Below are 26,243 nucleotides of genomic sequence, written 5' to 3'. Positions count from 1 at the left end.
GGGAGAGGAGATGACCTCGCAGCTAGGGTGGTCGACCTCCAATCTGGGGAACTGGGTTTGAGTCTCGGCAATGACTCAGAACATCCTGTGATTTTGCGCAAATCACTTAATTGCCCCGTGTCTAACAAAAAAATCAATGTGTCCTCATGTAACACAACTGGTGCTATGTAAAGCGCTCTGATACCCGATACCTTCGGGTCAAGTTCGCGCTATAAAAAACCACATTAAATAATATATATATATATTGTTACATTATGCTGTAGACTATGCAAATACAAGTTTGAGTCCCTGGCAGACATCATCTCTCGGTGTCCATCTTTGACCCCTGTGAGACTGTTACTTGTAACCCCCGTTTATCCCTAAACATCACGGAACTGGACAATACGGTCACAGAAAGTCTGCCCTTGGCAGACCGACATGGACGGGGCACTTTCTGAAATTAATGAATAAAGTTCAAAGATGACTCTCTTGCTAGTGACTGCTGCTCGATAGTTTATCTATAATATCCTGTAATGTAGCTTGACTGTTTCGGCAATGTTTACACTGATTATTGTGGTTCTAATGCGAATTTACTTTTTATCTTTGCTTAACACTGATAAAAATTTAGTGGTTTTGGCAGAAACTTTTTTATCGTGACACTGCCGCAAATCCGTAGCCAAACGGGGGGGGGGGGAAACATCTAGGCAAAAAAAGGGCCACCACCCCATCTTCCAGACGGCCAGAGAAATTGGCGGATCCTGACACTGAGAGCGAGCCTAGTAGTAATAACAACGACGACCTCTTCAATAGGATCCAAGAATTGATAGACATTAAAATCAAGACCATAATCAAACCCATGATCGGGAAGTTGGATAAATTAACATCGGAGGTCAAAAAACTGGGCGCGGCCCATAGCAAGCTGACCGAAGAGGTCGAAAACCGGTCCTCTCTTGTCACAAATTTAATTCCTACTAATGGGGAGGTCACTCTTACAGTAAGTAACTCGCAACTCACTCAGCAGGGGCCTCCGCCACCGCCGCCATTACCACCAATCTTATTGCCTGTCCCTGGGCAGGTTGCTGAAGCAGTAGATCACAGTGCTAGCATAACTGCTGCACCTGGGGGAACACAGCAGGAGGATCTTTCAGCCCAATTTATTTTGGAAGCCTCACCGGTAGTTCTGGTGTTGGCAAATGTCCCTGTCTTAGCACAAGGCAAAGTAGAGTCCAATCAGGATCTTAAAGATAAAGCGCTGTATTGGCTCACTAACAACATGCTTATGACAGATCAAGGATACGATAAGCTGGCAGGGGACATCGTCATGTCCAGGAGGGTATCTTGGATAGGAAGCAAGCCCAAAAAGTTCCAAGGGGATTGCGTTATTTTAAACTTCGCAAATGCGGAGGTCCTTCCAGACATTCTGAACAATGTCTTCCCACCTCAACGCCGTAGAGGCTCCATTGACCCTCTCACCCTTAAGTTCTTTTTCGATGAGTCTAAGTTTCGCACCTTACCAAATCCCAGCGGCTACAACAGACACACCAATAAGAGTAACTGGAGAGCTGCCACCAGACCTCGACATCCAAATGACTGGCTCCAGCCTATAGCTCTTCAGGACCCAGGAAGATTTTATCGTCCGATTGACTTGAACATCAGGCCTGTCCTGGCACAAGAGCAAAGAGGTAATGTCTGGGGTGGGGGCTTGCCGGGTGAGGATCGCAACGCCCGGGGTGTTAGGACAGCACAATGGCCGAGAAACGACCAGTTTCCGCATTATCCAAACACACCTCAATTTATGTGGAATCCAGCACTATATGGCCACGGGCAAGTAGCCACTCCTTTTGAGTGGGGCTTCAGTACAGGCAATAGGTTTGCCCCTCTATATGACCTAAACACCTGTGATTGACTTGATCCAGGAATCACGCATGCTAGGGAGGAGCCGAATGACCCACCATTAGCAAGTGGCGCCTTGGCAACACAACAAACAGCCAAAATAGCGCCAGCACGCGCTAACAACTTAAAGCCACCACCCTCCGACTCATGTAAGATCATTAGCTGGAACGTAGCAGGCACAAATGCGAAACGCCAGGATAAAGCATGGCTGAGCTTTGTTTCAGAATATCACATCATTGCCCTGCAAGAAACCTGGGATACATCTAACAGTTTCTGGCTGGACGGGTTCACCAGCTTCACTAAACATGCAAGATCCAGCAGAGCGGGCAGAGCCAAAGGCGGCTTGGTGTTTCTGTTTTCTTTAGCCCTAAAAGGCACCTATAGGCTGATTAGCGCTGACTCTGACAACATCCTTATAGTTGAGAGGGTGATTAACAAAGATAGCAGGACATTGTTTGTTAATTTCTACAACTCTGGGAACAGCGATTACAGTGGGCGTAATATCACTAACCTGGAAAACATTTTAAACATAGTATCACAGGATATCAATTTTGCTTTTGAGCTCATTTTACTAGGCGATTTTAACACCCACCCATGCGGTTTAGCCTGTAAGGGTAGAGAAGTCGACGTGGCTGATGACGCAGCCACACGGGGACCTCATTTTGAACATTCTGCAGAGGGGCAGGAACTAGAAGAGCTATTGGCCTATTACGGCTTGCACGAACCTGACTGTGGGCAGAGAAGTGCAACCTTTACTGGGGCTCAACATGGTACAGTGATTGACTATATTTTTGTCTCTTTAGCCACCCTAAATCGGACTATGGCCTATCGCACAGTCCCCACGCATTACAGTGATCACAATCCGGTCCTACTCGAAGCAGCCTGGGGAGCTCACTTGGGGCCACCACCAGCAACGCCTAAACCTGCCCATCCCCTGAGGATCTCCGATCAAGACAGACGCGTAAAGTGGGCCAAAGTTATCCCTGAAAACTTTTATGAAAAATGTTACCCAAAAATCAAAGCCCAGGTGGAGTTATGTAGAGATCCGGGCACCCAAAGGACCAAAATTATAGCTGCTTATGAGGCAATTTGCGACCAGGTCTCGAAGGATCTACTCACCAAACCTATTCGGGGAGTCCATGGCCACAAGCGATGGTTTGACCCTGCATGCTCTAAAGCTCACAGAGAACTATTGGCGGCACTCAAATCTGTGCCCAGGGTCAAAGAGGACATCTCGAGATTAAGAAAAGCCTATAAAGCAGCTATAAAGAACCGCAAAGACAACATCAAACGTGAAACTTGGGACAATCTCCTTTCAGCGGCTGTACTGAAGGACAGCAGGAGATTTTGGGAAATCATCAAACAGCCCTTATTTCTTGACGACAGCAACGATCCCATGGACTGCGTGATCACTGACGAGTCTTGGTTGTCTTTCTTTGAAAAAGTATACGGGGGCAATGCTGAAGGATCAAAGATAGGTAAACTGCATAACATAGACGCCCACCATATCATCTTTAACGCGCAAGAAGTGGAAAAAGCCTTGTTGGAAACCACTAGACATAAGGCACCTGGGCCAGACGGAGTACCCGCTGACTTTTTCATGTTTTCACCCAAACTTTGGGCCGAGGTCTTGTCAAACGTATTTAATGCAGTTACTGGAAACTCTGCTCCTGCTTCATGGGCCAAATCGATCATCGTCCCTATTTTTAAAAACAAAGGTCGGCGGGACGACCCCGCATTTTACAGGCCAATATCCCTCCTGGACTCTACTGTAAAAATCCTGGGCAGAGTCCTCTTATCTAGATTGAGGGAGAACGTCGATGGTTGCGGTGGGCTGTCCGAACTGCAATATGGCTTCAGAGAGAGGAAAGGTACCATCGAACAATGCAGTAATTTACACCTACTCATCTCTAAGTACACGGTCGCCAAGGAGGGTTCCGTGTTTCTTGCTTTCATGGACCTTTCGTCGGCGTTCGACCTCGTAAATAGGTCAAAATTGTGGGCAATTCTGTTAGAGATGGGCATTGACAAAGCTCTGGTTTCATTCATGGCAGCGTTGCACCAGGAACTCTTTGCATCTGTACGCGTGTCAAATAATGGCAGATGTACCCCTCCGTTTAAATCACTAAAGGGGGTACGGCAAGGGTGTATTTTAGCCCCTACACTTTTCACCATTTATATCAACGGCCTAGGGGAACACCTGCGCAGTCAGGCCGCGGACGTCCCGCGTGCAGGAGAAGTGCTTATCCCGGCACTCCTGTACGCGGACGACGCGGTGCTGATAGCCCGCACTGGTGTTGGACTGCAGCTCCTATTGGATGCCTTCGGCTCTTTTATGGAAGACTTGGACCTAAAGGTGAACGTATCAAAATCACATACGATGGTCATGGGGCGTGAGTGCATCAAAAAAAGTCATAAGTCATTCTTTTGTAGTGGGGTTCCTGTTTCGAATGTAACCACATTCCCCTATTTGGGCATTTTGTTCGACCAGAAGGGAACTTGGGGGCCACAGATAACAGCAAAAAGGTTGGCAGTAACCAGGTCTTCCTCAGCGATCCTAGGCTTTGCGGGCAAGTTGGGGGCAAGGCCTATGGAAGCACTTCTAAAGATCTACAAGTGTAAACCCGTGGCCATCGCACTCTATGGATCTTCAGTATGGGGTTATGTAAATCTTGATCCTATCCAGAGAGCAGAAAACAAATTTATTAGATCTCTCCTCTCTCTCCCCCAGTCAGCCCCAACTTATTCGATTCACCAGGAGGTGGGTTTACCCTACCTGTCGGATTCACTAAGCTTAGCGCCATTGATCCTATGGCTGAAAATATGGCTGAACGAAGACCTACCACTGAACCACATAATATTAAAAGATGTTCTTTCCTTAGACAAACATAGGAGCATTCCATGGTTGGCCTATTTAAATAAATCATTTTCTGACTTAGGTCGACCAGAACTCTTTCTAAGCCCAGAAAAAAATCAAGGCCTCGGATATAGCCTATACAAAAAAGGCGTTCATGGGAAAAAAGGCAGCGCATCGCGAGGACGTTGAACTATTGAAACCCTCAGTTAGGTCACATAACCTTTTGGTGAGCGCTCCCTCCCTTGCCCCCTATCTCAGCTTTGTTACATACCCCTATCACAGGTTTTTATTGACAAAGTTCAGGTTTAACCTGATACATTTTTATCTAGGCTCTTTTAAGCAATGGCAGAAGCCAGAGCTAGCCTCACCCTGCAGGTGTGATGACTTTTCGGTACAGGACACAATGCATTGTGTTATGTTCTGTAGCTTATATCACGAGCAGAGGAAAAAATATTTGCTCCCCATCTTGAAAGAAGCAGGTTTCACACAGGTACGCCCGGCGCTGCTCTACCTACAGCTTGCGTCAAATCCACGCACAACCTTTTGTATCGCTAATTTTTTAGTGGCCGCAGCAAGGGCGAAAGCTGTTGGTCAAATTCTGCCTTCTTAATATAAATATTGCATATAGCATTTTTAAGGTGTATGTAGATTGTTTTTTTTTTTTTTTAAACACGCAATGTCATATATGTATTTTATGCTATGTTTTATTGTTTAAGTTTCTTTGTATGACTTGGAATAAGTCGAATAAAGATATCCTGACTGACTGACTGACTGACTGACTAGTGTACTTAAATAAGCTTATTTAAGTACACGTACCATGTGATTATGTTTGCAGATACGTTTTGTAGTTTTAAAAACATTTTGTAACGTTTTTTTATTAGTAAAAAAAATACAAATGTATTAATTTATTAACATATTAAATTATAATCTGATATTTTCTCAGTGTTCTTGGTTGAATTAACTATTGCAGTTGCCAGCGACCGTAATTACGTCTGTAAGATTTAGAGGAAAAATTATAACCTCATAGTACACTTGATTGCATAAACAAGGCTGCTGAATTAATTGCAGACATGGAGTCAAAACCAACTGCAGTTTGCACACTTTTGATCACGCCAAAAATTCTGGAAGTTTTAGGTTAATTGATCACTTTACTATTTAACATCCTGGTGGTCACTTTCTATTCATTAGGACAACATGGTATGGTACATAACATTTATGTAGATTTGGAATGCCTAAATACCCCAAAAAAAGATTGCGTCCTTCTTGTTTTGGGTTCGCGGGATGTGTGTGGGTATGGGTGTGTGTTTTGAGTCCTGCTGTCCTGAGTTACCAGACCTCAGGAGCTAATACTTAAATTCTAATACTCTAAATCAGGGTTTCATTGTTGCTGCTAGGTGGCTTGATCTGTACCAGATGTTCAGGATATCCAAGTAAGAAACATTTACATACAGGGAATTTATTTGCATAGCCATTGAAGATTTAGAGAATCTCCCATTGTTTCAGTCTGAGTGGACCAACATTGGACTCCCAGTGCTTTGAATGAATTTTGGTCTACAGATGGTCAACTAAATACCTGAAAGGGATTGGCATCATCTTGGCTGCTTGTATTGCTAAAGAGAACACAATTTCTAGATCCCCCTGCCCCCAGTAAAGAAATAGTAAAAATAAATCAAAAATTGCTTAACTTCAAAATGTTTTTTGTTTTTCAGTGAGTGCTGTGAAGACTTGGAGTTCTGGATCCGTGCGAACAATGGGTGTATCTGTAACCTCGGGTGAGCATTGACATAATAAGGCTTGGCTTCAACATAGTTTTATGTGATGGTCGATAGTTTGATCTCTGGTTTTATAGTGTTTTTATAGATGTATTCAGTTTGCCATGGTTTGCCGTACTTTCAGCCATGTCAGTGGTATGAACTGTGCAGGCGGCTGCGTGGTGATGGGTGGGGTTTGCTTCTTCTAACATCTCAAACTGTTACATTAGTATGATATTTTCTCAGCAACACAAGGTTGTCTCTTTGCACGCAAGTCAGAAATGAGTTTCTCTTTCCTTTAAACTCTATTTACCAGGACATTCATTCTTCAATATCACAGTTCCAAAATATTAAGGCACCCAACAGGAGTGGTCAATGAGTGCCCACCTGCGGCTCTGGGCCTGGGGTCCAAACCAAGTATGAACAAAACAGTAAGGCCATGAATTAATCAAATGGCAATGGAATTGCAAAACAACTACATACATTTTGTAAACAGACCTTTAGTAAATCCATACTTAATAACACACTTCAATGAGCGGACAGATCCAGGGAAACAACGTGTGAGGCGTTCTGAGAATGTTGAACCAGAAGACTATAGTTTAGCAAAGAACCTGAGAGAAGTTGTATGAATTTTGTCAAATTATTTTGTACCATAAAATATCTATAAAATCCAATGAAACCCATACTCTGAATCTCATCTGCTCTACCCGTTTTATTTGCACAAAAAGTAGCTTTGGTCAAACACTATGAATGCACCATGACAAGGAAAAAACATGGCTGAATAAATACTGTGAGTAAGGTGGAGCTCAGTGATGGGTCATTAAATGGAATGTATTTGAATGCGGTAGCTGGCATAGCCCAGGTTAGAACCATCATAGTGGCCAGGTTAGAACTGTAGAGTTAGAGGATCTGAGCTGTGAGAAGAGGAGGGCTTGGGTGGCCGCCTTGGACTGTTGGATGAAGGCGAAGAGATTTGAATGGATGGGAAACTCACTCTAGACTTAGAGTGAAGACACCGTCCGCTTGTCTCTAGATCGTTTATACATTTTAGCCTTCTTCCCTTTAAGGATGTGATTGTCTGTGCTACAGAAGTGCTTAGAGCTGGCCACGGTCTTAGAGTGGACAGTCTTAGAAATTATCCACTTAGGTTGCAGTAGGATAAACATGAAAAGCGCTTGTTTAAGTTGTTCCCTCATTATTGGAGAAATATGGTACATTTTCCTTTGGTCTCAGGATCCAATAAAAAGATGCATTTACAGGGGGGTTCCAGGTGTTGCCAGTGAGCGGTGAACTGTCATTCATTTTCCTGTCCCCTGTGCTCTACGCTTACTATTGAATTCCATCATTTCAAGTGTAGGATGACAGCTACTGAAGGTGATGGTAGATTCATCAGACAACTCTCAGAAAAGCTGTCTCCTACCTAATATTGCGTTGTTTTCATGGTCAAGTTGTATCCCATCAAATTATTTATTGCTTCTGACTAACCAGCTCATTCACACATTTAAAAACTTAACTATGCAAGGCTGGGTGATTGCTAAATTTGAATGAACCTGTCCTGTTCCATTCACTCCATCACCTATATCCATACACATGACATTTTCCCTCCTACATGCAAGGAAAAGAAATGTCACCAGTTGGAAGACTAGACCAACCAAAGACCAATCAAAAGTAAACCGAGACATGAAGAAAATCAGACCTCTTTGGCTTGGCATGGCCACTTTAATCTTCGCCCCACGATTTGTCAACAATACGATGTGACTAGAATCCATGCTGATAAGAATTGGGAGCAACCGGCTGAAATCCTAAAGAAAACTAGCTTTTCTGCCTACATTGATACATAAAGCTGAAGTAAAACTGGAATCCAGTGCAGACATGCTTCTGTGCTGATCTGCTGCAGGTACTACCTCCTAGGCAATGGATACTCGCAAACATTTGCCCAAGGGCCACAAAGTTTGGTCTGTTATGTGACCGAGGGTCGAAACTATGCCAGAAGTGTGACAATTGGGGGGGAGGGGGCAAGGTGGCTTTGAAAGTAGAAGTGTTCTTAAAGTAAGTGGTGCTGGAAAACCTAGTTACTTCCTTTCTTTAACTTCAATTAACCTTTAATTAAAGGCTTGCCTGTATATTTAGCATCTTTTTAATGTTAGTCCTGAATCAAGTGAACAGCATCCCAGTGCTGCTGTTGATCAAGGGGCCGCAGGTCAAGGTCAGGAGGGCAGCATGCGCCCCCCGGGCCGTACTTTGAGTACCACTGTCCTAGGCCAATCCATTCAACCCTGGACAGTCGTATTTCTCTCCACCTTGCCTCCCTCTTCCAAAACAAGGCATTAACCAAAAAAGGTTAAAGTAGTGTGGGCTGGTGCTGACTTACTGAGGAGAGTGGGAGCACTTCTGAGCAGTTGAGAACAGAACAGTGCCAACCCAGATGCAACAGCTGACTTACAAGACCTATACAGAGTCATGCCAGAAGGAAAAGGTGAAAATATTTTATGAGGTCCATTGATTGGTGGAGGAACCGTGCTCCGGTGTCGGCGAATCTCTGTCGGCGAATCTCCCAGCTCTTGATCCTGATTTACAGTGGCATTTCGCCACGTAGACCAACTGTGCAGACATGCATCCCCTGTCAAAGCGTTGATACCTGGCCTCTGTGTGCAATGGTGAGGGGCAGAAACCATCTGTTCAGAGGGGACTTCTTCACCCTTCTCAAGCTTTGGCGGTCTGCTTAACTATTCTAGAACAAGCAATCCTTGAGGTATCTCCGGTTCCAATCTTTTTTATGTTCTGTGCTCTACAGGGATAACCTGCATGAGTATAAATCTGATGCCCGGGTAAAGGCACCAAACCTCAACACTATGGACCGAGTTGATGTGTTCAATGCATTATGGGCACATTTCCCATCTCTGGACTGAGAAACCATAAGCTCTGTCGCTGGCAGACACTTTGAATGAGGCGAGGATACAGAAGGCGTGCTGGTGAGAGAGAATTATGGCAATAGAGGCATCTTTAGTACCGAGCCCCGTAGGTCCATATCTTTATTTTTGAGGGGTGGGGTGGTGGGGGTTGGGGGGGGGGGGAATAATTTGGGAATAATCCCGGAGTCCAAATTCGTAGTCTTATCCCTTTTTTAGCATAAACCTAGAGCAGCAGTAATGAACTTGTGGGTCTGTTAAGCCTACTCAACGGGTCTGTCACGGTTTAGAAAACTAAATAATATTAACAGATTAATAAAGTGCATATAAATAAATAACCGAAATTGGAATTTTTTTAACGTTCTGTAACCGTAAAGGAATTTGAAAATTGTAGGCGCAATTTAGCTGGAATCCTCAGATTTGATTTGTGGGACAGTTCAAGTGCATCCAACAAAATATAATTTGGATGATGAAATGCTTTAATTGAATTTAGAGAAGCTCCTTCCTTCCCATTAAAATTTTAAGTTTTTTTTTAATGATGTTTGTGAATTAGAGAAATAATCGTCATTTGTGCATTGTTTTGTTCTTCAAATCCTCGAAATTGCTAAGTCTTCAGTCCCCCTCGTCCAGTAATAACGCAGTGGGGTCCCCAGATTCCAATAACTATTCAGTGGGGTCCCAGGATTCCACTAATAATTAAATGGGGATCCAGAGATGTGAAAAGGTTAAGAAACTCTGACCTAGAGAATTTTTATTTCAGGACCCCAGAGAAAATCTTGAACTGCCCTGTAACATGCCACCCTTTTCATAAACGTACCCTGGCTCTCACCCTTGTTTTCACACCCACCCTCACACCAGCATACTCCCGCTAACACATCCTTCACTTTCTCCAGACCTTTCTTACCCCACTTCTTACCTTTTGCTGTAACCCTAGCTCCTACAATCCTATAAACTGTTGTCTCTGTTTTTGGAGCTGTGCTTTTTACATGTCACTTATGGAAAAGGTTCACATTCCAACACTTAGCTTATCACTTACACTGAAATCTGTCTCCAGCACTTATTTTACTATTTTCAAAGCAACATGTCGAACTTCAGTGCTTAGTTTACTAGTTACACTGGATTCTGCAAAACTCCAACCCTTTACCATTCACATGGAGCCGAGAAACCGGAGTATTCGGAGTAACCACACGGATTTCTGAACACCCTAGGTATAATGGGAGTTATCCCATTCAAATTCATGGTATGCAAATGTACCCAATGTGGAAAACTTGAAACCATAAGAATGTGCCTCTTGTGGTCTGAGGTTGGCCACCATTGGTCTGGGGCCAGCATCTCCTGACAGTGAGCTGCAGCTTCTAAAACCATGCATAACAATTTGGGACTTGTAAGTCTATAATTAGCACGTCGGGACTTGTGGTGTTACTTTACCCATTGGGTTAAAATATCCAAGACTAGCTGACACTCCGAGAGCCATGTGCCCTTACTGTTGTGTCGGGCAGTTGGTCAGCCACGACACTCGGTGTATTTTATTGATAAGGTGCAGAGGCGCAACTAGAGGGGCCAAACATGCTCAGCAATAATCACAGGAGCCTGCGTGCTGTTTAACTATCGGCATTACACTTACCACAGTGAGAAGAGTCGGTGTCAGACAAGGTAATATTTTCATGTTGGAAATTGGCTTTTGAAATAATCGAAATTGATATGCCTGTTCTAATTACCACAAGTACTAGTTGTGTGACGAGTTGGAAGGAAAGTAAATGACTATAACTTTGAACTGTATATTTGTTTAGTGCTTACTACTGGCGCCGAAGCGCTTGTCTGCATGAGTAACTTGTTACTCCGCTGGGATGTGTCACTTGAAGAGTATTTGTTCTTTGTTTTTATCCTATGTGGGGAGTATTTCCATGTCGCGCGTGATGACTACCGCATTGTACAAGCTCTTTGTGGTGAATGAAGTGTGAGAGACACCTTTTTTATTTACTTTGTGTCTTTTTCTTTGTTTTTTTTTTTTTCAGAAAAAAATTCTTCCGTCTCTTCTGTCACAAAGTCCGTGTCAAGCAAGAGCTACAGCGCGTCGAGTGGAACCAGCGAAGGGTAGGCCATGCTGGATGCTTTGACACCTTTTACCCTGTGTTATTGTTTGATTGGGCTGGAACAGCTGCGGAATAATCACAACAGAGCGTGTTTATTCAACGCCCGTGGCCAATTGTCAGGGAGCAGTCAAGTGCGCGTGCTCTGCCTTAACATTGGATATGGAAAGAGGACTGCCCCTGCCTGGACCGCCTGCTGCTTTCCTAACTCGTATTTGGTATTTAGACCTTGTGTTTATAGAGGGGTTGTCACAACACGACTGGCAAGTACGGGTACCTCAGCTGCCTTTGGGGACAACATACATGATTAATATAGTTTCTTTTCAGAGTTGCCCGTATGGTACTTTTTACAGCCTTGACGAGTTTTACATATGGGCTTAAAATAGCACCTGCATTTGCTTAGTTCAAAAGTTGTAAACACAACCCTTTGCCGGGCATGGATTTTAAAGGCTACCCTGAATGAGGTTGCCTTTATCTGATATTGAGTTCCCTGTTTGTTACAATTATTCTAGGAAGCCCAATGCAAAAATAGATTAAATATGACTTAATTAGAATTACATGTTTCTTTTTTTAGTTCCCTGATGTGCAATGCATTTTTTTGTGTTGTGCATCCCGCAATAGATAACCGAGATCAATGATGCAGGGTTTTAGGCATACTCCAATCCCACAATTACCTTGTTGGATACTTTTGTGAGGGACTTGCGCACTGTTTGGTTAATTGCGTCACCAGAGAAGGTGCAACACAGGTTTTGAAAAGAGATGCTTTTTAGGTCTGGTCTGAGAGCACAACTGTGGTATACCTTATGTGATCAACAGAAAAAAAACTTTAAGCAACAATACCGGGAGACAGGTTTAGGCTCCATCCATATGTTGATTTTCCTCTCCACAAAGCATTTAATTTGGCAGAATGTGTTTGCATATACCGACAAAATTAGTGCTTGTTGTGGCTTTTTAAATAATATTCTCAGTACTGGAGGCTTACGTTGTTGAGAGGTGAATGGTAAAGACTGCAGGACTGATTGGGTCACTTATTGTCATTTAACATTACTTTTCCCAGTGGCCCATAGGCCAGATATATTTAATATGAACATTTACGACAAAGGCAGCAGGGCTGACAGATTTAATATGAAATATATATATCACAACCAATTGGCCTTTAAGGGTCGATTGTTTTTACACTGTATTTTGCTGTAGTTTACCCCAGGTGACAAACATTTTAACAAAGATCCTCTTAGGAGGGGCTGTATATTGTTATGCCAGCCGTAATTTTGTACATGATTGTAATTTTATATCTGTATTCGTGATGTCGCCATGTGAGAAAGCTAATGCACAGTATAGTAGGCTTGAGTTGGGTATGGTGGCAAGGCAATGATGGACTGTAGGCCTGCTTGGAAAAGGTGTCTCATTACAAAACGTATGCCAAATGTGTTATACCAGACTACTTTATTATGAAAAGCATACATTAAAGCCAATAGACTTTTAAGGATCGATTGTTGCCATGCTATGTTAAAGTATAAAGAGGAGCTTTTTGATACATGAAGCTCACAAATTACCACAGTAGACAAGCTTTCTGGTGTTGGTTACCACTCTGACAAACTCTGAGTGTAAAAAAAGATTGTGCATGGTACATTGTGTCAACCCACATGATCAATTAATTCTGTTGCCATTTGTGTGACAGGATTTCCCTTGATCACATGTGCACATCTGCCTGAAAATGAGTGTGCTTTAGTGCCCAGGCTAGTGGGCAAGTTCTTTAGTTTTCCATTTCATTTATTTCTGAAATTTTATTTAGATTTGTGGCTCCTCTATTGGCTCCCCAAAAAGTGCCACCTGGTCACACCTGTTTTCTGCTCACTACTTCTACAGCGTGCTGCATGCCACATAGCCAGTTCTTCTAAACTGGAGGGTCCTGTTGGAATGGTATTGTCCATAGTGTATTACCATTCAAAGATGGCAGGCATGTTTACAAGCAACATGTCCAATATCTGTAATTGGCATGGCACGAGTCTTAAAAAAAGAAGTGGGATGGACGCGGACACCAGAAGTGACATCACGACAGGAAGTGATGTCACGAAAGGTGGCTTGCACCATCGTGCTCATTTCTTCCCCTCGCTCACCCCTTAGATGCGATTGCATCTGATAAGGCAGCGCGTGAGCAGTGTGCTATGAGCTTCGAGCTCCTCGTCCCAGAGAGCACAAAGAGTGAAATCCAGCTGTTTGGTAGGGGAGACGGCATCCACCCAGTAAAATAAGTGGGGGGGACGCCGTCCACCCGCGTGGTACCCCGACTCGAGCCCTGGTAATTGGTAAAACAATGATACACTATGCATAAAACCATTCCAGTGTGACCGCACAGTGAGATGTTTACTGAGCTGCCTCCTTGGAAATGGCATTGTGTATAGTGTATCATTGTTCTTCCTTTCTAAGTTGGCAACACAATACTTCTAAATGTATGAATCATGTTCGAACTTTAAAGTAAATATACACTATACCATTGCAAGATTGAAGTCTTGTGCTATGTTACACTTTAGTGTGGGAGGTAGATGCTTGCACTAAAACGTATAAAGGTGGCACCATTTTTAGGTCTCGCCTATCCCATTGCACAAGGAATGGCTAGGGGAGAATTTTAGTGGGCAAAATAGGTTCTCAAACCATCGGGCGGATTTTCAACAGTTCACGTGAACACAAGCATGCGCTTTTTCCTCGCTCCCGAGCCGCCTGCCTCAGAGCTTCACTTCAAAGTGCTCCGCTCCCCCGCCCACTGCTTCACACTTCACGGCCGCCAGGCAGTGTCTCCCATGTCTCCTTAAATTAGTTAGTTTCTTTTTAACCGACCACACACCTTTCTTTAGCCTTGCACAAAGCTGCACACCTGCACGCACTATGCTGCTTCACAGCCGGCTCCCGTGCTTCATACTTGCTCACACTTTTACATTAGTTTCTTTAAGTGACCGCGCGCCTTAGTTTTGCATGGCGTGGCACTCCTGCATGCAATACGCCCTGGTGAGCACAGCACACTGTGCATTATTAACAAAACAAAACATGGTGACCGCACGTTTTTCTTTTGTTTTATTTGCGCCAGTACAAGCTTATTACCATACCGTTCCTATTTTCCAGACTCAAGTGCGGCGATCAATGATAGATGTCGCCACACTTTCTCTTTTAAAGACACTCCCTCCCTGCTTTACGGCCGACCGCTGCGCTGCATGCTTGGTAAAGTTTCACATTACTTGCTTTATCTTTAAGCAACTGCAACCCTTAACTTTTAATCGCTAACACAGTCTAAGTGCGACACGCTGTGCTTTCTTCTTTATAAACACATCCTCCCTGATTCACGGCCAGCTGCTGCACTACATGCTTGGTGAGTGATTAAAGTGATATGCACTACACTGATCGGTAACGTTATCACACACTGGCCCACATTTAATGTGCTGGCATGTGCCTTTGTTTTTTGTTTTGCATGGTGCGGCACGCATGCATGCTCTTTAGGGTATGGATGTTACTCCAGTCTCTCCCAGTCACCGCCTGTAGTCTTGCAACTGCAACCACTCCAAAAAGTGAGATCAGTGCTTACACAGCCGTACCCATACGCTCTACGCACCAGAGTCTTCTTGTTTTTTGTTGCTGCTGAAGGAAGCGAGCAACTGCTCCCTCACCGCAGAGATTTAGGAGTGGGACATGGGGAAGATACTGCGCTCCTCAGCCAGCAGCTTATCTCCAATATACTCGGCTGCTCGAGGCTTCCCCTGGCGTCATCATAGCTCCTCATCCCGGCCACCGGCTGTCCCTTGATATTTCCGCATTCGATGTCTGCAGGCTGGCTGCTATCCCCGTGCAACACACAGCCTGGTAGAGATGCCCTGCCTTCTAGATGTTGTGTGACGTGTCGTGGTGTTTTGGTGATTAGGGTAACTTAAAGGTTTTGTACAGCGCTATGAGGGAGTTTAAAAAAAAAGCTATATACATAAAGCACATTCTTCAAAGCACTCTGAGTGCGTGCGTTTGCTCCACATGTGTATCAGTAGCTGCCACTGCGGACGCACTGACACATATCTGCCCGTCAGACCCCGTCCGTGTGCTTTGTGTATATGTCCGTTTTTGTTGACTCTATTAGCGTGTTCTGGGTGTGCATCAAGTGCACTTATGTATTTTTGAGGGGCCAGAATCCTTATGCTTGCGCGTCTCAGTGCATTTTATTTGTGAGAGCGCATCGGAGTTCCCATTTTTAGGTCGAGACTATTAAATCCCGCAGGGATTAATAGCTCGATCTATTGCAAGGGAAACAAACTCTCTTGAACACTAGGGAATCCATGCAGTTCACGTGAAATGCGCGTGCACAGAAATCCCCTCCCCCACCAAGCAAGACAAGCCAAGAACATCAAAGCGACCGGCGCTTTGAGTCCATTTGCCACCAGCCAATTCACGCCTCCGCAGGTCATAAACAGGACCATCTGCTGCTTGCCCAGCCCCCTCACAGCACTCGTCGCACATGCATTCCTAGATTGAGGACTTTTGTGAAGAAACACTGCCCCCAAGCGGTTACTGCTATAAACCAGCCTAATCCTTGTCTGTGTCCTTCATAGAACTTGTTTTCTTTATTATTGAAATCTTATCAATTGTGTGGAGCTTGTTCCTTCCTGCATATTTTTTTTTTTGCTTTGCATACAGGAGCGGGCTTGATGACTTCTGCACCGCATTTCTTCACCCACCGGTTGGCTGTGTGATCCTTTGTTATTTTAATTGTAAAACAAATGCAGCTGTTGCCTCCTTCACTCTCATGAGCGGGAGAATGGAGGCTTTCGCGCTAGAACTAATACGAAGCACACAAAAACCTTATCTTTTTGGAAGGTTCCCTTCTGTAAACCGGTCTGTAATTATTGGTGTTATATCGTCTGAATGTGTATTTTATCCACATTTTTGAAAGCCAATAAAGCTCGGATATATTCTGAAATGGAGCTGAACCTTTTCTGAGGAACTTCTGCAAAATCGTTTATATATACATTTTATCTCAAATGAATCAAGCCGCGTGCTGTCATCAGTGTTATCTAGCGTGTTTTTTGATTTGCTCGATTATATACATTTTACCGCTTTGCAGATGTGCTCTATTGACTCTCCTTCCACTTTTTCGATTTCACTCGTATTTTTGTGCATTTTTATTGGCATGACATTATTTTCGGAAGGCGCCTGTACTGTCCTCGGTCTCCCAACACCCTCCCGCTTTCCAGCTTAGCCCCCCCCCCTTCCTGATCGCTGCTTCACCTTTCTTGGTTTTAGGCGATTGCTATGACACACTAAGGCACTCTAGCAGCACAGTTGCCTTGCTGCATGATAACAAGGAGGCCGTGCACACTACTAAAAAGCCAGTGGTTTCCTACTAATTCTGACGTAACGAAAATGTATACTCTCATAACTGAATGTCAGGGTACCGCACCTCGGGGAACGTTATTGACTCCACTTGCTCACACTTTGACATTAGTTTCTTTGTACATGTACGTTTTAACCGAATCTTAAAGAGCTTAGCTAGTGAATTAAGTTATATTAGCTTTAGCTTAAGGTTTGCAGTTATCAAAGTGAGTTTTAAAACATGAAGCCTCCATCTCAGGGGGACCGGCAATGAATTCTACATGCATTATCGTCCTTTTGTTTTTTTGTTTTTAAATCAATGGGCTAAAGTAATGTTTTGGAGTTTCTGTTGTGGCTTTAAACCCTAAATCACGTATCAGAATGTCCGACAGTGATATGTCAAATTTAAAACCATTGACATGTTTGTACTTATTCTAAATTTGGCCCTTCTTCCCTAATATTCCCAGTGAAGCACAGCTTTTCTGAGTGCTTTAGCAATAAACACTCAAACACTTTCCGTGGTGCACCCTGGAAATGCCTACAGCAGTCTGCGCATGCTCGAGTGACTTCAGCATACAGGCGATCTATTTAGTGTTATCTAAAGAAGCTCCACATCACTCCTGAAATGCTTCAGACATCTCTTCGTTTGTTCGGATGTGAAACGTCCCCTAAGTCAAAGAGGACTTTTGTCCCATCATAATGTGTGAAATGACTTGCAGTAAATCTAAAGTAAACTGGTCATTCGGGTATTCTTGTCTCTGTCAGACTAGCTCAGTGGCTGCATGCATTAACAAAACTCAATTACTAGTCATGTGGCCAGGGCTTTAAGTGGGATAAAAGAACTGGGGGTTTCTCAAAGGGCGTGGCCAATCTAATTAGGGGTGTGGCTAAAAAAACGCATGAGCTAAAATCTGTGCTCAGCATAGTGTGCCACCTGACTTGTATTTTGCTGTTTCTGTCATTGCATCCAGATATGATACAAGTGCATCATAACGGAAAGTCAGGACTATTGGCGTTGTCAGCTGCCTGTGTTTGTAATTTACTGAAAGGTTGCTTGGAGAGTGTGTCTGGCTGCTCTATTGTGGTCTGCTCTCCACCCACAGCATCAGAAAAAACAAGCTGCAGATTGGGGTCTGGCAAAAAGGTCAAACTGGGGACAAGTGATCGGCTTTACAGCGCACATGTACAACATAGTGGGCAAAAGCCAGTGGTTGTTCAGGTAGTTCCAAAATGTTCCAAAGTATCCGGGTCTGGCACAGCACCAAGGAGCCTCATTTCTCTACAGCAGCAAATCTTATTTATGGGTGTCTATTTTCAAAGTAGATTTGGAATTGACAGTTTCACTCCCAGCGCTACCACACTATTGCAAGTGTACTACATAAAAATAAACCAAAATGTTAGACTCGGTTTTTGTGCCTTTCTGCCCTCTGCATCACCACATCATCACTCAGCGCTACCCCAGCATCACTCAGCACCACCACATTATCACTCAGCACCACCACATTATCACTCGGCACCACCACATTATCACTCGGCACCACCACATTATCACTCGGCACCACCACATTATCACTCGGCACCACCACATTATCACTCGGCACCACCACATTATCACTCGGCACCACCACATTATCACTCGGCACCACCACATTATCACTCGGCACCACCACATTATCACTCGGCACCGCCCCAGCACCACTCGGCACCACTCGGCACCACCACATTATCACTCAGCACCACCACATTATCACTCAGCACCACCACATTATCACTCAGCACCACCACATTATCACTCAGCACCAACCAGCGCCACTCAGCACCACCACATTATCACTCAGCACCACCACATTATCACTCAGCACCACCACATTATCACTCAGCACCACTCAGCACAACCACAGCACCACCACAGCATCACTCAGCACCACCACAGCATCACTGAGCGCCACCACAGCATCACTGAGCGCCACTACAGCATCACTGAGCGCCACCACAGCATCACTGAGCGCCACCACAGCATCACTGAGCGCCACCACTGCATCACTGAGCGCCACCACTGCATCACTGAGCGCCACCACTGCATCACTGAGCGCCACCACAGCATCACTGAGCGCCACCACAGCATCACTGAGCGCCACCACAGCATCACTGAGCGCCACCACAGCATCACTGAGCGCCACCACAGCATCACTGGTTCAAATATGTTCTCTCAATGTTTCAAGCTTTATTCCAAATGTCACAAAAAGATGTTAATATTTCACTTCTGTTCTTGGATTTTCGTCACAATAAAATGCACTGAACATAATCTTCACAAAAGTTATTTACAAAAGTTTAAGCTATTGACATTATAAATTGCAATCACTTTTATGTAAGAATTATTTAAAAAAATTAAAAACCATTGTTATTTGTAATATCAATACATCAAAGTCATGTAAATACAAAACATGTTGCATTGCAAATGCTATAGGTGTCACATTTTCGAAAGTTATATATATTGGCATTGTAAATGACAAAGCTATTATTTGAGCTATTTTCAAAAATAAAACCTAAATAAAAAAATTGTCATTTACAAGACCAATAGTTCAAACTTTCCTAATGCGAGACCTATTGCATTGCAAATTCTTTTTCCTTTTTGCTACTTTAGTTTTTTTAATTTATGTTCCATATAAGTATTGATTTTGTATATGTCTACTTTATTGTGGATGTGTGAGCCGAAAAATGCAAGAATGAGTTAGTGGATGGATAAATGGGTGCATAGTACTTAAGATGAGGGAGAGCATGCAACTTTGAAGAGTGATTGGAAGTGCGTCTTCAGACACTGCTGCGTTCAGACTCTGTTAGAAGCTAGACACAGTGGAATTTGTAATGCTTGTAAAGGTATGTCCCACCTCTTGAGAGCTCTTCATTCTCCTATCCTGTTGTGCCACCTCAATAGTTTATTTCTAACAAACAAGGGAACCCGAAGAGTAACTAAGGACCCCAGGAGTCAATTATTTTTTGGAACAATGGTCCTTAGAAAAACAAGCATAAAGAATAAATGCAATATAGACCTTAGGGGGTACTATAGAGTTTCAATGCCCAGCCAGACAAAGAATTTCAATTTCCAATAAAGGTAAATTAGTAACCATGAAAAAGAACAATACAACGGGACGCAATCCAGCACCCGATATTTAGGACAAAGAAGAACGAGCAAACATTACACATACAACACGAAAAAACACAGGCAACAATCTGAGCATAGGGAGCTTGCACTGGTCATACAATTGAGCAAGCTAACCCACATAGTGACCACATTGGTCATATACAATGGAAATTAGTGGCACTATTCAGTACGTCGACGACGTTTCGATCCCAAGTTCATAAATATTGGAGATCATCATCAGGACTACAAAAATAGATTTGCCTGGTATTAAACCACAATGCCATATAGGACTAGTGTTTGTATTCCTCAAGAGCGAAATTACTGGAGGAAGAGTTGCGAAACGAGTAATTGGACAGGACTTGCGGAATAAATTGCGGTGGAAAGTATCCTCAATTATGTAGAGCGCCTCTTAGATTAACTTGGAGATCAAAGTGTAAGGAGCGTGCCGTGATGAGTGTCGTGCTCCAGTCTGCATTTGAATCGACGGCGATGGTGCGCCTGTAGTTCCAAGCTGGAACTGTAGTCCTCTCTTCATAAACAAAAGGTGGGATTCCTCTCCAAACCAGGGGGTGCTGGAGGTCCGGGTGGAGGAAGCGACCGGGCAATCGTGCTGAAAAAATGTCAGACTTTGGGTTTTCCTGTGTGCGCGGAGGCAAGATCAACAGAGCATTGGGTACAAGATGTGCTGAAGCCGAGAGACCGCTCTAATTTTTTTTGGTCATTGAACGAACACATAGGGTATTGGTCGCCCGACAACTGCCAGCACCCCCCCACACCCCTCTGGACGATTATAGCCAGTGTTTTTAATTACAAGAAAAGGCAGTATCCTTGCAGGGCGCACATGAAACATACACTGCACATTATGACAATCACAAAATATCCAACTATACTGATTATACGCACCAAGTGAAGGGGGACAGGAAATCCTTCCTGGAAGTTAAGAGACAACTGAAAAGTATGGGCTTGAAATACATGCTCGTGTATCCGGCCAGACTAAGAATGATTTTGGACGGACAGTCTGACTTCTTCGATAACCCTGAGGATGTTTGATGGTGGCTAGCAATGTGGTATCAAAAAACAAAAGGAGGGAGGTAGAAGTATAAGCTAGTGCCACCCTCAAAAAAGCAATAGTAGACCTGAAAAAACCCGAAGTATCGGGTAGAGAAGCTAGCCAAAGGAGAGATTTCTTCACTCAATCGGAGTTCGAAAATCAGCAGGAAAGAAAGCTTTCTTTCTTGAGTCCCCTCACTCACCAGGGTTTCCCCACTGTGACATGCTTCATCATATGGGCAATCTCAGGACTGAGACGAGCTACGACTTGCGGAATTACGTAGGAGCACTGTTGTGAAGACTATGGGTGGTGCAAGAAGTGTGGTGGAGTGGACAAGGATGCAAAATAATTGTATTCTTGCTCCTAGATGATATAGTCTGGGGGTGCGGGGCTCATATCGTGTGCTGCAGGTGTGGGCGGGAGAGGGGCGCGCATTGTGTAAAAAAAAAAAGTAAGATATAGTCTAAAACGGGGTAGAATAATGGAAGACCTAGCTATTAGGGGTTAGGTGTCCCTAGTATTTGTCAACATGTTTCGAGCATTCCCCAGAGCTCTTCGTCAGGACTACACAAGGGCCAGCCCTGTGTACGCCACTCCTAATTAACCTAAGTAGAGTGAATAAACATTTAATGTTGCTGCAACTAATAAGCATGCATTAATATTTACCTCCGATTGAACATTGTCACGTAGTAACTGTGGAATAAAAAGAACAAACCTTGTTAAGGGAACAAAAGCCCCGTAGTCCCTTTTGGGATAGACTGCAGTAAGTTCATCTCTGCACACACAAGTCTCATCTGTAATGCGCGAATAGCCTTTCTCTGTGCCTGTTTAGGATCAGAAAACATGCTGCCTATAACGCTGCGTAAACATGCTGCCTTATCACTAGTTGCTTGTGAGTGATTTAAAAACAAGGTCATAAACACCAAGTGATAGTGACACACACACACACATATATTACATACATTTGAGGTAGCAAAATTGTGCCCCATTGACTTGGAGGGGCTGTGGGTATCTCGATTACCTGAAATGAGTGGAAGGAGAAAAACAGGAAAGAGATCCTAGTTAGTGGCTTTCTACTATTGTGAAGAAATAGGTTTAAGCTGATGTCTCTAAGGAGACTCCAGTTGTCGGGACTTCCGTAGGCCCAGGTGTCATGGCGCCTGAAAAGAAAAGACTGACTTGTTGAGAGAGATCCTTGCGGCAATGTCACCTAACTGGTACCCCTCCAGACCACATCTTAGCGTGTTTTGCTTCTGGGCCAATTTAAATGCTTTTGCTTTTGCCTCGACATTGAGGGGAATGCCTGGTGCGGAGGTAGTTCTTCCAAAATGGCTGCTATGTGGTGGCTACTCGTGTTGGCCAAATTGAGTATGTACGTTATTATTATAAAGCTATGAATCCAAACAAAAGGGCCGTGTAATGTGGCGCATAGTTATTACCCTTGTTGTTAGATGATTTTTTGTGATTACATTATTGTGAAAGTGGTATTTTGTAAAAAAGCAAAGTACTGTTTTGCGTTAAAATAATGATGTTAACAATATGCCTTTGAGAGGCGGTTTACAAAGGCGGGGGGGGGGTCTTTTTTCATTCAAGGTAGAGCCATGCGATCTAATGAAACGAGAGCGGAGTTTTCAAAAAATGGCCGCCATGTTGTGGCTAATCGTGTCGGCCCTGCTTGGTGTGAATGATATGAATACGCATCTATACCCCCTTCTATTATGGTGCATAGTTATTGCGATGCAGGACTTGCTACGAAATTAGTTGTATGTATTAAATTGTTTACTTACCTCCAATTATCCATATTCCGGTTTGTAGCACCCACCACTCTGCCACTCCCCCGCCCCGCCTCTGCCCCACCGCAAATCCCTCCACTAGCCGTGGCTGTTGGCAGCAATACATGACCCTTGCACCCACCTGAAATTTCCTTGGGTGCTTCACCTCTGCATGGAAGGTGCAGTGCAGAGTTCCGAGTCCCTATGATGCGCTTACGAGTCGAAGGTGGCGGAAAATGGGTCAAAAATAGCGGAAATATTAAATGATCACAAAGTGTCTTGCGCCCTCACCAGCAGTGACAATGTCTACATGCTGGAGACCCCCACTGCGTCACTCAGCAGCTGCACTGCCTCCACTGCCTCTGGCCCTGCCTTGCGGATCCACGAGATTGTGGCCTAAGTCGTCCGCAGCATCCATGGCCGGACTGACTACCGGGCGTTTTGGAATTCTGCTGAGCTGGGGACTGATTTCCCTGCGGTGGGTGCTGATTTTGTTCATGGAGACCTGCGTGTACTTGGAAATAATTGAAGCCAAACAAATTTTGTTCAGTACACGCAGGTCCCCATCAACGAAATCAGCCCCCAGCTCAACAGCATCCCAAAACGCCCAATAACCTGTCCGGCCCTGGCAGCATCACATCCAGGGAGGAGGGATGACAGCTCGGGGCTCGCACACCAGCCAGAGCACTCTGAGCCTCTTGTCAGGCTGCTGGCGATGAGCCGAATACAGATCAGAATCTGTGGGCCCTTTCCCAATTCTTCCGCTGACCCTGAGCTCAGCCAGTCACTTCACCAGGATCGGGGCTCCAGTACAGCCCCACTCAGCGTGTGTTTTCCACTGAAGGTCTTAGTCTGTTCCCACAATGAGGTATCCCTAGGCAGGCCCCGCCCTGCCTATCATCACACCGTGCTCCGCATCTGCCGTCAGGGTCAGTCTTTCCACACAGGGGTGGGTGGCTTGGGGAAGAATGGGTCCCGCAAAGCAACCATACCAGAGAACCACGGGGTCCATGAGGAGCACCTCAAGGACGTGTCCTGTCAACCATCTTGCGTGGCTACGTTCCTCCCAAATAAAATTTTAAATGGTCCAGCCAACATGCCTTCACTACCAGCTGCCCTTTATTTCAAAGTAGTTCCTCCTTTGTGGTGTCCGACAAACTGGCACTTAGACTGTAACCTAGTGAGTGGTTTTCTGCAGCTGTGCCCACTTCTTGATAAACCCCTCACAGGGTCACATGAAAAAGTCAGATGTCCCCTCCTAGGGGTGCTTTTTCTAATCACTGGCCTTCTCTTCAGAATGCCTAGTTGGGCACAGTCAGTCGTCTCGCTGTGGTGGTCTGCATGAAGAGCTGCAGTGGAATTAAATAGAAATGGCTTTTGTCCCCAAAAATAATCTGGGGCATTCCGCCCGATCCTGTGACCCCATGAAAGTGGGTGCAGCGGCCTGCTAGCAGTGTTTTCATTCGAAACCACTTACAGCACTAACCCCTTAAGTGCTGCCGTCGGCCCACGGTCGTCGCGAGCACTACCTTGGCAGTGCTGCGCACGGCCGTTGGCCGATGGGCCATCACCCGTTCTTCGAACGTTCAGCACTGGGCGCTGAACGTTCGACGCTCCTATGAGGTTAATGCAATGTGAGAACTGTCTCCACTTGGCATGGGAGTTACCCTGAACCTCTAGCCATTGTCCACCTCCTTTAATCCCTCTCTACGGTTCAGCACCTTCTTCCACCAGCATCTCAGCCTCCCCAATGAATCCAAAATGCTTTAATCCTCAAAGAGGAGCTCCATATTCATGTGTTACTTCCATTATGAACATATTCACCTCAAGGTGCTCCAGGGCTGCCCATAGCAGTGTCTGCCTTAAAAGATCTGATATTCAGAGTGCCTATAAACCCTTCTGGGTGAAAATATGAATTGAGTAATAAACATTTTCAGTTTCAACTGGTTTAGACTGTTCTTTCCTAGACAAAGGTGGGGGATTCTGGCTAGACCACCTGAGGCGGGTTCAAAAACACTCCTTATCCCTCGCCCACTCTACATATGAGATCTCTCTGTAAGCTACAGAGAAGTGATGCCCATTTTGATCAGTTTCCGGCCAGATTTCCAGAAATGATGCTCAGAAGCGTTCTTAATATAAGTAGGTATAGACCTTAGGTGGAGCCTGCCAGCAGGAAGACATCCAGATTCTTGTATACACCAAAGGTGCTTCATCACATGCAGTCAGTCTCATTATTCCATATGGCAGCCTAGAAGAACTGTACCAGTTTGCATAAGAATCCAGATGGCACAGGTAGCCCTCTGCCATGGGGTCTGAACTAAGAGTATGCCAGTTACTGATGGAGCATTGCTGGAATGTTTAAAAAAAAAGAATAAGTAAAAATAAATACGAAATTGCTTCTACCATCCCAAATCCTGGCAGAGGGGACGATTCCCTTCAGCTACAAAAAATAAAGACTTGTAAACAAAAATGTGAAGCCAATAAATACATTGTAGTTTGCCAAATCGCAATATTGTTTTAGAATTTGCCTCTGTCCAAAAAGCTCATTCATTAATCGATTAATTCAAACGTTATAGCTCTTTCTCATTGCACCTTGTTATATGAAGCATTGACAAAGCCGATGGGTTGAGCCTGGTGCATTCGTTCAATTTGTAAAATGTATTATTTGTGAGCACATGCCAGAAAAATATTTTTAAAAAATTAAATATGCCTCAGGCTAAAAGTGGCCATCTTATGCTTGCAAAGAGAAATTTAAATGAACAAAGAAACATTCCCCGATGTGGTTGTTACACTAGTATTTTTTTTCATCAACTAGCCTTTCAGTTTCCCTACCCACATTATTATTATTATAATAATTATAAAAATAATAATAATAATAATAATATTATTCGTGAAGGAGACAAATATATGACCACCTAACCAAGCATTCAAATTTCAGGCAGCTACAATGTTAAAATGTCACTTTGACACTTCATAACAAACTTTAAAATGGAGTGCATGCAAAATAAATAGCCAGCATTTGAGGATGATATGGACAATAAAGTACACTTTGAACCAACTTTGGAAGTACAAGCAAAAGGAACTGTGATAAATATGCACAGGCTTTGTGCTGTCACTCAACGCAAAAGGATGAAGTGGGCGGACCCATTTCTGTATTCTGTAATAGGAGGTAGAACAGAGGGTTGCACGTCGACCTCTAGGGCCCTTGCTGCCATGTTTCCTCTTCTTGAAAAGCGTCTGGTGGGCCAGCCTCACATCATATGAACCAACAGTTAACCCCAGAGCTCTACTAAATTGTGATATTGGAGCATTCAGCAAGGCATATATTTTTTTATTTTATGTTCTTTATTACAATAATAGTACTGTTAACATTGGCAGCCAAATGAATCCTGGAGATGATTTACGTAATGCTCTTATGGAGTTCAAGCAAAGTTGTTTGTACACAATGTCAGCAGA

At 44.1% G+C, this 26,243-nt stretch overlaps 1 protein-coding gene across 2 annotated transcripts in view; it reads left to right on the top strand.

Annotated features, from left to right (window-relative positions):
• The window catches only part of SMTNL2 (smoothelin like 2), a 379,037-nt gene that overhangs the window by 254,721 nt on the left and 98,073 nt on the right, over positions 1-26,243 (top strand). For both annotated transcript variants that reach the window (XM_086954547.1, XM_086954546.1), the window contains exons 4-5: positions 6,439-6,501; positions 11,405-11,483. In XM_086954547.1, coding sequence (XP_086810673.1) covers positions 6,439-6,501; positions 11,405-11,483 — 142 coding nt within the window. The remainder of the gene's footprint in view (positions 1-6,438; positions 6,502-11,404; positions 11,484-26,243) is intronic.

The sequence above is a fragment of the Lissotriton vulgaris genome, chromosome 2_1, assembly GCF_964263255.1.
Source record: "Lissotriton vulgaris chromosome 2_1, aLisVul1.2, whole genome shotgun sequence".
NCBI lineage: Eukaryota > Metazoa > Chordata > Amphibia > Caudata > Salamandridae > Lissotriton > Lissotriton vulgaris.
This window is presented reverse-complemented; position numbering and strand designations above follow the sequence as displayed.